Source organism: Mizuhopecten yessoensis, unplaced genomic scaffold, assembly GCF_002113885.1.
Source record: "Mizuhopecten yessoensis strain PY_sf001 unplaced genomic scaffold, ASM211388v2 scaffold5917, whole genome shotgun sequence".
Classification (NCBI taxonomy): domain Eukaryota; kingdom Metazoa; phylum Mollusca; class Bivalvia; order Pectinida; family Pectinidae; genus Mizuhopecten; species Mizuhopecten yessoensis.
In genome coordinates this window covers 9,230-23,644 of record NW_018406288.1, presented here as the reverse complement: position 1 = coordinate 23,644, position 14,415 = coordinate 9,230, and the positions used below count along the sequence as shown (strand labels likewise).

Below are 14,415 nucleotides of genomic sequence, written 5' to 3'. Positions count from 1 at the left end.
GTTCATGCCTTATTTATCTCCGAACTAATATCTCTAGAGAACAAACCAACTGTATCCTGTATTTCCACCCTGGCCATCCTCTATTGGANCACGGTTTTTTTGTTGTATTCAAACACCCGTCTTAAGTTTTGTCTTTGGAGTGTTCTAAAGAGGTCATACCGATATCTGCCTATACTTCCGTCCTTACCATGTTCTGCAGTGATCATACCATAACATATATGTAATTCCTTCAAAACCTATTGTGTAGATTCTACCAACATTCCCTTTGACTTCCGTCCTTAACGTCTTCTATAGGAACCAGTAGAACATTTACTTAACTCTTCTCCTGACCAATATCTATAGAGTGTATAGTTATATTCAGTTGTACCTCAGTCCCAACCATACATTGGGTTCATGCAAATACTGTAGGGTGAGAAAGTTTCGTTCAATTATTTTATTTGTTCTTATCATTTAATAACTATGCATCAAATGTAAGCTGTCAGTATAGATGTGTTCTTCGATACGGCTGAGATATTATCTTGGTGAACAGTTCTGTAGTTCGTACACATCATGTTCTAGGAGGAGTACATCGACTCCCATTCTTACTTTCATTCATATTCATATTACCTACCGTCCTAAGCATGTTCTGTGACGAACATACAAACGTTTCTCTGAACATCCATCTATACCATACAAGAGTCCAAATCTGTCCTTAAAATGTTCTCTAGGGAACACACAATCGTTCCTCTGACCCTCTGTATATACCCTATTAGAGTCCACATCTGTCCTAAACATGTTATGTATGAAAGATATCTACGTTCCTCTGAACATCAATCTGTGCTCTTTCATTTTCAGCTTAACTGTCCAAACAATGTTCAGTGTGGAACATACCTACGTTCCTCTGGACATCCGTCTATACCCTATACGTGTTCACCTCTATCCTAAAAATGTTCTGTGTGGAACATACCAAAGTTAATCTGAACATCCATCTTTACGCTATCAGTGTTAACCTGTATCCTTAGCATGTTCCATGTGGACAATACCAACGTTCCTCTGCACACACGTTAATACCTTGTCAGTGTTCATCTCTGTCCAGACAATGTTCTGTGTGAAACATACTAACGTTCATCTGAACATCAATCTATACTCTTTCAATTTCACACTAGGTGGTCGGGTAGTTTGTACCTGTCAATTTCACACTTGGTGATCGGGTAGTTTGTACCTGTCAATTTCACACTTGGTGGTCGGGTAGTTTGTGCCTGTCAATTTCACACTTGGTGGTCGGGTAGTTTGTACATGTCAATTTCACACTTGGTGGTCGGGTAGTTTGTACCTGTCAATTTCACACTTGGTGGTCGGGTGGTGCAGTGGATAGTGCACTCGCCTTTCATCAAGGCGACCGCAGGGTTCAATTCCCTGATCGGATCGTAAAAAGGTATAGGGTCACCTGCCCGACCACGTTGGTTTTCTCCAGGTAATATGGTTTCCTCCCACAGTAATTAATTTAAGACCCCCTGTGTGCTAACATCCGGCCCAACAAGAGTGATTAGTATAATAAGTTGTGAAAAGTTGTTTCATATTTGTTGTAAAATGAATAAAATGTATATACTTGCAAACTTTTTGAAATTTCCATTAGGGAGAATAAAAACATAAATTAAAGTTTTGGTACTATTAAATGGCATCTTTTGAGCTGTTCTTTCAGATGAAATCATCAGATCTTCGAAAATAGAAATAGTTTAGCAAATTCACTGGTTGAAAATGCTCAATTTAAGGGTTCAAAATCAGGAGTCTCCTTCCGAAATAGGGAGAGTTGGCATGTTTGCAATTATGCTTCGACATTTCTTGTTTTGAACATTTAGAGAGGACGACAGAACCATGTCAGCGAAGAGGTCACAACAGGGGTCAAGGGGTCACCAGCAACCAGAGAAGAGCGCATTTCAAGGGGAATAATCTTCAAAGAAATATCAACCCAAACAGGTAATATATAAATGAGGCAGCAGTAATCCTGATCTCGGATTGATCTTTGTCACTTGGAGTCTTGACTCAAACTAAATATGTCAATGACATTCAATTTGTACATAATATAATAAACACTCACACATACAAATAAATTGATAGTTTGCGATTGTATGAATTGTGGAAATGATCAGGTAGAACAACCAATAAGTGTTTATGATTGACATGTCGCATACATCAGACAAATGACCAGTGAAGCATATTTACAAAAATGTGCAAAGTAAGTTGGCAAAACAAAATTGACGTCGATTCAGCTTAGGCTATAAGCATTTTGTTAATGGTAAACATTTTTGAATGGTGTTTATTTTTTTATTTTTTTATTTTTTGTTTTTGTTAAGAATTCCCAGATAGGTTTGCCAACAAAACCTTATCAATGTATCCATGTCCCTTCTACTCGCCTCAAAACAATCATGGGAGCCGATCACTGTACAGCAGTGATTCGGAGTTGGACTCTGACAGTGGCTACAGTAGTCCGCTACACAAAAGAAGTCAGGTATCCAGTGTGGGCACACAGCCAGCGGAATTTATCCAAACTATGTTCTTCACTCCAAATTCTGCGGACTCAGAACATTGTATATCAAATTCTAACCAATCAGGACAAAGACAGTATGTATCCAAATCTACTCCATCAGGGAATAGCATATCAAATAGTGGCCAATCAGGGCAGAATACATTGAATTCACTCCGACCAGGACAGACACAAAGCATTCAAAATTCTGTCCAATCAGAGCAGAGTAATGCAGTGACTCCTGCTGCTGTCTCGCAGCAAAAAATGAGCTATGCCATGATTGCTCAAAAAGTGCCTAGTCCAAAACCTAGTGTTCAACCACAAAACACACAAAGTGCAAATGTCTGTGATATATCAAGTAACTGTGAACGTTCCAGGACTGTCTCAGGGGAAATAACTCCAAGTGCCAAGAAATCAGTGACTAGTACATATAGTTCAAAATCTGTTGAAAAAGCTGATGAGAGTAAAAATAGAGAAAATGTTGGGGAAAGTGAAGCATTGCCTGGTGAAAAGAAAAAGAGAAAAAGAAATAGGAAACGAACGAAGAAAATGATAAATGATGATTCCAATATTTCACATGCAGTTGAGGATGTTGAGTTACATTTTGAAGATGAGGAAGAATTCCCGGATTTGTTGGGAAGTGTTCAAACTCGCTCACCTTCAAGAGAGCGAACTTCATCTCTGGGAAGGGAAAAGACTTTGTCATCAAGAGAGACAACTCTTTCCAGGGAACAAAATCATTTTATTGATAGTGACAGCATGGCTTTAGATAACATACAAAAAAGTGATAGGACAGCTCATGTGTTACACCCTAGTGGTGGAAATATGAGCAATTTAAGGGAGACAACTATCAACAAATCAATGGAATATTCAAGTTCTAGTCCCGTTGCTATGACAACTACCAGCAGTATGTCTGGCCCACCTTCTTATAGCTCTATTCTCAAAGCTGTGAGTGATTGATGTTTTTATACATACTTCATATTTTTATTTGCTTAGGTCATTAAGTCATTCGATTTATCAGTGCAAAATTTTCAACAGAAGACAGTTGAAGGCTAAGCAACAATCTTCTTTCGTTCAAATTTGGAAACACGAATATGAACCCTTTCACCACTGTAGACCATAATGGACTCATCCATATCATTGCATGGGAGAGTCTACCAAAGTTGCATAGGGGTGGAAGGGTTAACAGATATAATTTTATTGAATTCTATTTAAGGAGCGAATCTTCAGTAACAGACAATATAATGTTTGGAATGTTGTACCAGTAAATATCGTGTTTTTTATTTTTATGTATAAACATTTAATGTTGTGACAAATATTTGTTTTATTCAAACTCATTTTTGTATTTCAGAAAAAACATGTTGTGACATTTGATGAAACACAGCTTCAACAGAATGAAAGACTATTGAAAGAGAGTAAAGCAAGGGAGGTAACTGAATCAGGTATGGAAAAGTAGGGGAGATAAGTGAGGAATTTTACTCAAAGAACACTGTTGTTCATTTCATCCTTATTATTTTTCCTAAACTAATTCACCCCTTAAATTTCATAATGAACTATTCCAATCTTTGAATTGGAAGAGTTCAAATGTGTCTTCAGGGGTGAATGAGTTAATACTGGTCTGCACTATAGTTTTTTTTTTATAGAAATCATTTATAAAAGCCATAGTCATGCAGGGATGAGGGGAGAGGTGGGGGGGGGGGGGGTTTGAATGTACAGTTTCAATTTTTGTCTTGCCGCCACAAAGTAGCGGAGGCGAGACTATAAGGCGTTGCTTTTCCAGCAGCGTCCGGCATCAAAACATTTAGTATTTGCGTTTAAGTTAGTTTCACTAACGGTATAAGTGCTACCGCAACCAAACTTGCCATATATGCATTTTATAGGTAGTACATCTAAACCCATGCATCAAATGCTGGATGCAGCCTACCTCACATGGTCCATTGACTTAGTCAGCATCTCCATCAGCATTAAGGTTTTGCATTTAAGTTGGTTTCTCTGAAACTATAAGTTCTAGACCAACCAAACTTGACATGTGCATTGATGGACATATCAGTCTGAATGGCTTGTTATCAGTGGAACGGGGATCCTTTAGTTGGAGCATATATATTTTTAGTTATATAGGTCTTTGGCAGGGTACATGGTCTCATGTTCGCTGTCAGGACCTTATGTACCTTCGCCTTCAGCTCAGGGTACATAAGGTCCTGACAGCGAACATGATACCATGTACCCTGCCAAAGACCTGTATAACGAATTTGTCATACTGCAAAGCCATTGAAAACAGATACTGTGTAGGGCGGTAGTACGAGAAAACAGAAAAAGCATTTTTTGTATAGTTCGAACAATATAATATTTTTTTAAATTATAATAAGTCAACAATATGGTTTTGAAACAACATTAAATAACAACTCAGTTCCTTAACAACTCGTAACGATTGATTTTTGAAAAACCGTTTCGCCATATTGTTGATTGTTGACATTAGCAGACGAACATTCTCCGGTGTGTTCAATTCAAATCTTCGAGTTATCTCCCTTACAACGGGCGCGCGTGCTCTTATGTACCCCGGCAAGGATACTAACATAGCTTCAGGTACCTTGGCAATTCGACCAATCACCGTGCGACATTTTTCTTTGCAGTATGACAAACATGTATGAAATAGTAAGATAATCCCATTTGACTCTTTTTGTTACAGCAGAGTCACGAGTAAGCAGAAAACGTCGGAAACGTCGGGAGATGATGAACCAAGCAGCCGAGGAGGAACTTGCCGAGATCGGACTCGAACAGGACATGTTACGGGAGCTCAACCTCAAACCTGCCGCAGCTAAAAAAACTGGCTCAGAAGGGGGCCCAAAAGGGGACAACAAGTGCTAAGGAGACCCCAGCTCCTCAGCCAGGCCTTCTAAATGTTACTCCCCAAGCCACAACTCCCTCGGGGAAGAAATCCAAACAGACAATAGCATTCGACTTGGGTGCAATGATTGATGCCTTAGAGGTAGGGATACTAATTGTCCTGCTTATATTTTTTACTGCAGTTTAAGTGTACGTCTGTTTTGCCTTCTGGAGGCATTTATCATTACAGCAAATATAAGTCAGCGACATATTACATAGTCAATTAAATGTGAAAGGCGAAACTAACACTGAGTGAATTTGGATTTCGCAGGTGAACGGTGAAAGTTTGACCGGACGTTAATTTCCTGTATACATGTTCAGTATTGGTGGTGGAGCCTTAATCGTTAACTCCACACTCGAATCTCTAGAAGTTTGAGTTCATAAAATTTTATTTTGGAATCTGTGTGGTATGTGTATGGTGGTAGTTAAGTCTTAGACTTCTGAAACCGTTTTTATACGCCCGTCGAAGACAGGGACGTATTATGTTATCACGTGAGCGGGCGGGTTGTAACCAGAAGGGATAGAAGTGTTGAGTGTTTATACAGCTTAGTACAGTACATTTGTAACATTGTTGATATTATTTGCAATGTAGCTTATTTGTCTGTCTTTTGTAATCAGTAGAGTTGGCACAAAAATTTCGACCAGCTTTAATTCTGTAAAATTCAACGCAACAATAGTTTAATTTGTATCTACTCTCACTCTACCTTAATATATTAATGGTACAATACACACAAATTACTCCATGTGAGAATCAAAAACAAATATTATGCTTTTCATTTACCAGAAGATGTAATTATTTTTATTTCAGAAAAAGAAAGATGTTCCAGTTCCAAAGAAGAAAGAGGTCTCTGTTTCTGTGGAACCTAAAGTGAAGAAAAGTACAGATCAGGTATACCTTAAGTTAAATGGTTCAGTGTGTCTGTCGAAAAAAACCCCATTACCATCTATATACCACTTTATACCACCTACTGGTAGCATGTAGGTACATTATCATGGGTTGTCAGTGTGAGAATACAGTGTACTGGAGAAGACGTTTGGAATGACTTGTAAACAGTTTGAGAATGGATTTTCGTGTTTCGAAATGTTTTTGATACAAGCAAATATGCCCTGTTAATAAAAAAAACCCTGAACCCATAATTCTAGAACTTTGCATAACAAGAATGAAACTTTTTCAAATTTTACAGCTCTTTAACTCATTCACCCCTGAAGACACGTTTGGACACTTCCAATTCACTGGTTGGAATAGTTCATCATGAAATTTCAGGGTGAATGAGTTAATACAAAAAGAAATGTTGAAATCAATTGTATTTTTTTCCAGAATATAGTTTTATATGAACTAGAAAAAGTTTTAATAGTTCAAAAAGTGTTCAACAAATTACATACATGATATTGATTAAATATTAATTTTGTTCTAATATCCACAATTTTTGTGCGATTTGAAAAAACCCCACTTATTTCCTGTCAATATTGTACATAGTAAATAATGATAATATGTAAGTTATGTTCCCTTGGTGACATTGATAAATAAGATTATGCAACAATTTTTTTCCACAGAAGGGTGTGCGACCACACAACATGCTTGATTCTAGTGCACCTATGTTAAAAAGAGGAAAGGAAAGGGAAAACCCAAAACCGAAGAAACCCAGTCCCCTCAAAAAGGTAAAGTTTCCATTCTATATAATATGACTACCACCTGTACTATGTCTTCAGCTACTTCGTGTCTGTATTATCCTGTCTATAACGCACCTGTAATAGCCAAGGAATACAGTATCTGACCTACCAGGAGGCACAGTAGTCTAGTGGTAGGACGCTGAGCTCATGACCGAAGGATTGCGGGTTCGAGTCACTGCACCGCACTGTGTTGTATCTTTGAGCAAGATACTTTACTCTGCTTTTTCCAATCTACTCAGCTGTAAATGAGTGCATGGTTGGAAAGTGCTAGAATTGTAGAATGCTAGCTGTGAGCGCCGAAATGGCAGCACCTGTTGTATTCTCCCCGGGGTGTTGAGAAAGATATTGGCTTGTTTCAAAGGCCCTATATATAACTACATAATTATTATCCCTGGTTATAAAGACCCTATAACCAGGGATAATAATTTGTGAACCGCTTTGAGACGACCTACAAACTAGGTTGTAATAAAGCGGTATATAAGAACCTCAAATTCTTATTATAATTATTACTAAAATAAAATTATATAAACAAGGTATTGGGTCGCAACCACTTGTCTTTAACTTTTTCCATGATATTTGGAAATATTTAAAAAAAAATAAAAAATATATAGCACTGAACTGAAAATTCACATAATTCCTAAATCATTACTGTATCTCGGGAACTTACCACAGTTAAACGTTCGCCTTTTTCGCCGTCCCCCATGTGTGCGTATTTATCATAACAGCAAAGTTCAGTACACAACATACAATATGTAGTGGTTACATGTGACGGGCAAATCTAACACTACGTTAACATGGATGTCATCGATGGATGTCATCGGCAAAGATAACACTACGTTAACATGGATGTCATCGGCAAAGATAACACTACGTTAACATGGATGTCATCGGCAAAGCTAACACTATGTTAACATGGATGTCATTGATTGATGTCATCGGCAAATCTAACACTACGTTAACAAGGATGTCATTGATGGATGTCATCGGCAAAGATAACACTACGTTAACATGGATGTCATTGGCAAAGCTAACACAACATCAACATGGATGTCATCGATGGATGTCATCGGCAAAGGTAACACTACGTCAACACGGATGTCATCGATGGATGTCATCGGCAAAGCTAACACTACGTCAACACGGATGTCATCGATGGATGGCATCGGCAAAGATAACACTACGTCATCGGCAAAGAGCGAATATTTTACTTGGCGAAGGTTACCTGATACACAGTGTCTATATAACTGACAAAAAAACTGAGTGGTACTATACATATATATACAGAGTTTTTCTCCCACCCTACACAGGTGTCTCCCGTTTTAGCCGGGAAACATCAGCTTGTCACCCCCTAGGGGAAGATAGCCTCGTGCCGATTAGCACATGTTCAATTGTGACGTCATTAAAATGTGTTGCCGGTAATTGTGACGTCATCAAAAGTGAATGACGATATTCATACCTCACATGTGTTTTTGTTTACAAACATGGCAGACTACTGTCGGTGGAGCTGTGACTGAAATAATAGGATCGGAGAAAAATAATCATCCCTTACGTTATAGGTGTAACAGAGAAATCTCCACACCAGAAAATATCACCCCCTCAGATTGGAGATTTCTCTGTCACACCCTCAAGGTAGGGGAAGACTCTATTAATCTACCCAAATTTGTACAGAGTTTGGTTCAGCAATGACTTCTAAAATTGAAAGTGAGAATAGAATAAAACCTGTCTATAGTAACCACTCAGCTGACTTATTAAAACTTTCATTATAGACAGTGGTTCCTATAGACAGGTTGTCACAAAAACATGTTTTATTCATTTATGATATGTTCATCGAAACATGGTCTTATGTAAGTCAGTGTTTATTCTAAAGGTGATCCTGAAGGAGCGAGAAGAAAAGAAAAAGTTACGACTATTGGACGACTCCGTCCCTGGCAATCCAGGGTAAGGTTTTACTTGATACGTTATGATGATTGTACTAGTCTCAAAATAGGTACTATATTGAAATTTATTGACCCTAGGCCTTTATTGTGTGCTCCACCCCCTCCCCTATATCTGAACTTATTAAACAATGTTTTTTCGAAAAATAATGGATCGTGTACCACTGCCGTTAACTGTAACAATGCAATTTGAAACCTTTTATTACAGAATGACCATAGATTCGATAATTTTTTCTTAAAAGAAAACAATACTTTGCCAAACTTCCATGAGTGAAATAATTCAACAGAGCGAGACCAGACCCTGGACTTCCCTTTATTATATTGTTATTCAAACCAACCAGCTTTTAAACTGAAGTACCCTGGCCCAGTCATGGTGCAATTAATTATAGCCAAAATGAAACTAAATAATAATAATAATATACAACATTTATATAGCGCCCTATATAATTTGTAAAATTACTCTAAAGCGCTTTACAACATATGGATGATAGTTATGGTTATAATTGTGAAAACAAAAAACAAAGGCTTACAATCACTTTTATACCAAGCAAGCAATGTGAACATAATTGAAAAAATAAAAGGGTGGTAGTTACATGACGTCTTGGCAAGGATTCTAAAATGCAGACGTGAAGAGTTGACTAAGGGGAGGTTACTGTACATACCTTAATCTACAATTATGGAATTGTCTAGTGTTCAGCCTGCAGTGGCACAGGGATCGGATCCTTGATAAAGATATTGTTGATTTAGAAATGCTAAAGTCCAAGAGGAATTATAAAACATATACGGATAATGTGATAGCGATTCAAGTCACTTCCATTTGATCAATGTTATGTCAGACCAAAAAAAATATTAAAAATTTAAGATTTGGATGATATTTTTTTTTTCAAATGACTTAATTAAATGTATCATTTAAATTCTTACTGATGTGCGTTTGCAGTGTACCCATGGGTATAGGAGTCATCAGTGCTGAGAGTGACCTGTCTCAGGACGGTAAGTGTAAGGTCTCATGGAATCGGAAACTCTTCTACAAAAACTCATGCCGTATCTCATTGACCAAACCAGTGTTATGATCACCTACCTGAGTGCAATTTGGCTTCAAGTAAATGTTACTTAATTATTATACACAAAATTTGCTTCGACAATCAAGGAACTTCACTTCTACCTACAAGTATACAATCTGTATTTGATACTTGTTAGAATAATATGATAGTATGACCTGATTTAAATAAAAACATGGTGGTTTTTTGTTTGCAAATATCGAGAGGAAAATTTCCAGTAAAAGTCATGCCTTCTAAAAACTATGATGATCAATCCAATCAATAAAACTAATGTACAAATTAATTGTTTTAAATATAATGCAAATACATTATACTAGTTAGCATGTGCATTTAAAAATCTTTATTTATTGGAAATTTGAGAAAAATACTTTTTTTTATCAAAGAAGGCTTATTTCAGAAAGAAAGATAAAAAGGAAATATTTCAGAAGTCAAAAGTGTATTAACAATATTAATAATAAATAAATTTCCAGTATCATCGTGAAAATGTTTAAAATTTCTTTATTCATTTTACAGCCTATAGCTTTAAAGGTTCAGCTGATTATGGGGTCACGACCCCTGCCAGTAATGACCTTTCCCCTATAAGCCAGACCTCACCCATCAGTATGAGCCCCCTGTCCCCTGGGGCCAGCCCTTTGAGTTCAGAGGTCAACAGTCCCATCGCCGGAACTATTGGCAAGGAGGCTGTGCTCAAAATACACAGCAGACGATTCAGAGAGTAAGTGTTTTTAGGTCACCTAAGCTTTGGTCAAGTGATCTATGCTAATCGCTTTCCGTCTGTCGTCGTGCGTCGTCGTCCGTCGTGCATATACTTTTTACATTTTTAACTTTCTCAAGAACCAGTGGATGGATTTTTTGCAAACTTAGTCAGAATCATCCTTGGTAGATGAGGCTACAAAATTGTAAAATTGGGATTCCTACTCTAACCCCTGGGCCATTAGGGTGGGGCCCCAAAGGGAAAATTAACCAATATTTCAAAAATCTTCTTCTCCAGGCTATGAGGTACTACATTCAATTTCAGTGCATAAAAAGAAAGATCATCAGGGACTTTATTTAAATTGTAAATTTCAGGACCCCCAAGCTATCCGTTCTCCCTTGGGGAGGGGGTAAAGTTTACTATAGTTTATATAGGGAAATAACACTATTGGGTATATTTTATCCATTTTCAGCAGAACATTATTCAAACTTGGTCAGAATCGTCTTTGGTGGATGAGGGTATTACATTGTACAATTGGAATTCATGCCCCATCCCCAGGGGCTAGAGGAGGGCCCCAGAGGGAACATTTACCAATATTTTAAAATTCTTATCCTTTGATGATATGACAAGTATTGTATTTCACTTAGTTTACATGCTGATTTCCACATCACATCTAAACAATAAAATAAAGCTACCAGTACCTATGATATAACTTAGGTGACCGCTAAGGCCCTTGGGCCTCTTGTTTGAAAATTTTTAAACGAACATTTCACCAGTCCTGTTATACCTCATTTCATACTAATCACAAGTCATCGCAGGATAAAGAAACAACAAACGATTGTTTAACCCTTTCACCACTATAGACCATAATGGACTCATTCAGATCAATGTATGGTAGAGTCTACTAAAGTTACCTAGGGGTGAAAGGTCAGGGTTAAGTTAGATATTTGGGTGGTCGAGTGGTGAAGAAGAAGTCTTACTCGCCTTTATTACGACAGCCTGGGTTTGATTTCGTGATCAGACGTCAATATACAAAAGTGTCCAATTTTACAGTAGATAAATACTTAAACTTTATTTAATTTTCAACAATTGTGAAACAAGTTTTCTAACTTACATTAATTGCTTGTTGACCTGGATGGAAATGCACGGAAGGTCTTGATAATGTGAGAGGAAATCGTGGGTACTCAGAAAAACACCCAACATGGTGTAACAGGTGGTCCTATAGCTTTTCACGTCCCCAATTCCGTCTTTGGGTATTGCAGAGTTATCTTCTCTTGTGAGCAGGTATTGATTGTTACGTCATTGGTTTGTGTGAGAAAATTACGTGATTTTCTCAAAAATTGATGACGTTACTCTCACAAACAAATGACGGAACAATCAATACCTGCTCACAAGTGCAGAAAACTCTGCAATACGCAAAGACGGAATAGCACTATCCACTATGCCACCCGACCACGGAAGTTAATAATATCAGGGTTAGACACTAAATTGTTTTGCTTGGTAGTCCACAGGACTAGTTGAAGAGATTATTTAGTCCTTCGTCAATGTAGCTAGTCTCAGATTTCCTGATAGGAAACATCGCGATCTACAGCACGAAACATCAGAAGTAGGGGACAGTCCCCGGGACTTAAAGTAACTACTGACATAAAAATATGGTAAAGATTTAGGAAAATTTCGACAATTATCAAGCATTATATCCTATTTTAAGCAGTTTTCTACATTTTAGAAAGGTGTATTCTTATTTTTAATCATAATTTTCACGCAAGGGTGTAGAATAGGGAAATCCAGAGGGTGACATTTCCCTATCCTATACCCTTTGCCATGATAGTATTTTTCTCTCGTTCCAACTACCAGAATAAGATCAAAAACCATGAAAATGTATTTGGACTGTCTTTTTAGACCAAAACCAATCAGTCAGTCAGATTAAGCATACTCCATATTTGCAAACACTCATATGTCTAACCTGAGGGGTAAATATATCGTAATAGGTTTTAATTTCATCACAATGCCTTTTCCGCATTACGTCATCAGAGATTTTCCAAATTTGTGACGTCATTGTTGAGCCATTGTGACGTCATGTCACATGAAATTTTCTACTCCCCTTTCTTACCCTGGACAGCTCTATCTTACACACATGGAAATGAGAGAAATATCAATGTATGCTATTTATATATGATTGTTACAGGTATTGTAACCAGGTACTAAACAAGGATATAGACAGCTGTTGTACTGCACTCCTCCAGGACCTTGTACGCTTCCAGGACCGTGTCTATCACAAAGAACCTAATAAGGTCAGTACCTGTGGAGTCCCCGCCCAAAGGCCTCGCCCCCAGTCCCCAAACTCAAAGTCCCCAATCCCTGTCCTCTCCCTCAGCGCCCTCCCCAGTCACTTCACCAAATCCCCATCTCCATACCCTTCCACAGTCCAAACCCCAGTCCCCAATCACTGTCCCCTCCCCCAGTCCTCTCCCAATGCCCCCTCCCCAAGTCCCCTTCCCCAATCCCCAAACAAGATTCCCCAACCCCTGTCATCTCCCTAAGTCCCAGTCCCAACCCCAGTCCCCAATCACAATCTCCTCCCCCAGTTACGAGCCTAGTCCCCTCCTCTAGCTACCCCCACCCCTAGTCCCCTCCCCAAACTTCTTCCCCAAGCCCCTTACCCCAACCAGGTATATAGCTCTACTTGTGCATAGAGGTTCCCCAACGAGTGATGGTTGGTTATCATGTTGAACTAACTCAAGTTTTTAACTTTCAAATTGTATAAAGACATGAAGTTTATCATCAAGTGTCTTTTACAATTCGGAAATCAACCAACCAGAGGTGGATGTACATAATAATCAACCATCAACTTTCAGATCTTATATCTTGAAAACCTTACGTTTCTCATGGGAATACATTTTCTCCCACCCTTCATAGGTGTGTCTCCCGTTTTAGCCGGGAAAGATAATCTTTTCTCCTATCCTTCACAGATGTGTCTGCCGTTTTGGCGGGGAAAGATCAACTTGTCACCCCCTAAGGGGAGATNAAGTGAGAATAGAATAAAACCTGTCTATAGTGACCACTCAGCTGACTTATTAAAACATTCATTATATACAGTGGTTCCTATTCATTGACAGGTTGTTTCTGATCTGGGAAACAATTGCCAGGAATTATGACTTCATACGACGAACTCGCAAAGCATTGAGAAGTGACGTCATGTTTAGAAGATCGACATGACATTACATCCAGAGTTTCTTTCACCAGCTGGTGGGTGTAACCAAATATGTTAAGCAGCTCATTGTAAGTTTATCCTATGAGTCTGGAATAAGGAAACCTATAGTGGTTGTGGGAGAACTGTATGTTGAACCAAAATATTTCTTGATACTCTGATGAAATACCAGTAACATTCCTTTTAATGTGTTGAAGTTCAAGTTGTAGTTTTGGAACTGAGCAAGAAAACCTCTGATAGATGATCAACAAGAGATAAATTGAAAATTTGACAATAATTAAGCAGACAAATATATATGGCCTGCATGGAGCAGACAAATACAATATATATGGCCTGCATGGAGCAGAAAGATGAATATGGCCTGCATGGAGCAGAAAGATAAATATGGCCTGCATGGAACAGAAAGATAAATATATGGCCTGAATGGAGCAGAAAGATAAATATGGCCTGCATGGAGCAGAAAG

General features: G+C 38.2%; 2 protein-coding genes across 2 annotated transcripts in view; both read left to right on the top strand.

The window, feature by feature from the left end:
- The first annotated feature begins 1,874 nt into the window (after positions 1-1,874).
- On the top strand, positions 1,875-5,368 carry LOC110451300. Its single transcript, XM_021499232.1, has 4 exons — positions 1,875-1,956; positions 2,334-3,451; positions 3,855-3,945; positions 5,190-5,368. The coding sequence occupies exons 2-4, from the start codon at positions 2,369-2,371 to the stop codon at positions 5,366-5,368; spliced, it is 1,353 nt and encodes a 450-aa protein (XP_021354907.1). The 5' UTR covers positions 1,875-1,956; positions 2,334-2,368.
- Positions 3,440-14,415, top strand: part of LOC110451299 (selenocysteine insertion sequence-binding protein 2-like) — a gene marked incomplete at its 3' end in the record, with an annotated part of 12,325 nt that continues 1,349 nt past the window's right edge. Inside the window, exons 1-9 of the mRNA XM_021499231.1 lie at positions 3,440-3,451; positions 3,855-3,945; positions 5,190-5,489; positions 6,195-6,275; positions 6,941-7,045; positions 8,925-8,995; positions 9,929-9,981; positions 10,563-10,764; positions 12,929-13,034. Coding sequence (XP_021354906.1) covers positions 5,472-5,489; positions 6,195-6,275; positions 6,941-7,045; positions 8,925-8,995; positions 9,929-9,981; positions 10,563-10,764; positions 12,929-13,034 — 636 coding nt within the window. The remainder of the gene's footprint in view (positions 3,452-3,854; positions 3,946-5,189; positions 5,490-6,194; positions 6,276-6,940; positions 7,046-8,924; positions 8,996-9,928; positions 9,982-10,562; positions 10,765-12,928; positions 13,035-14,415) is intronic.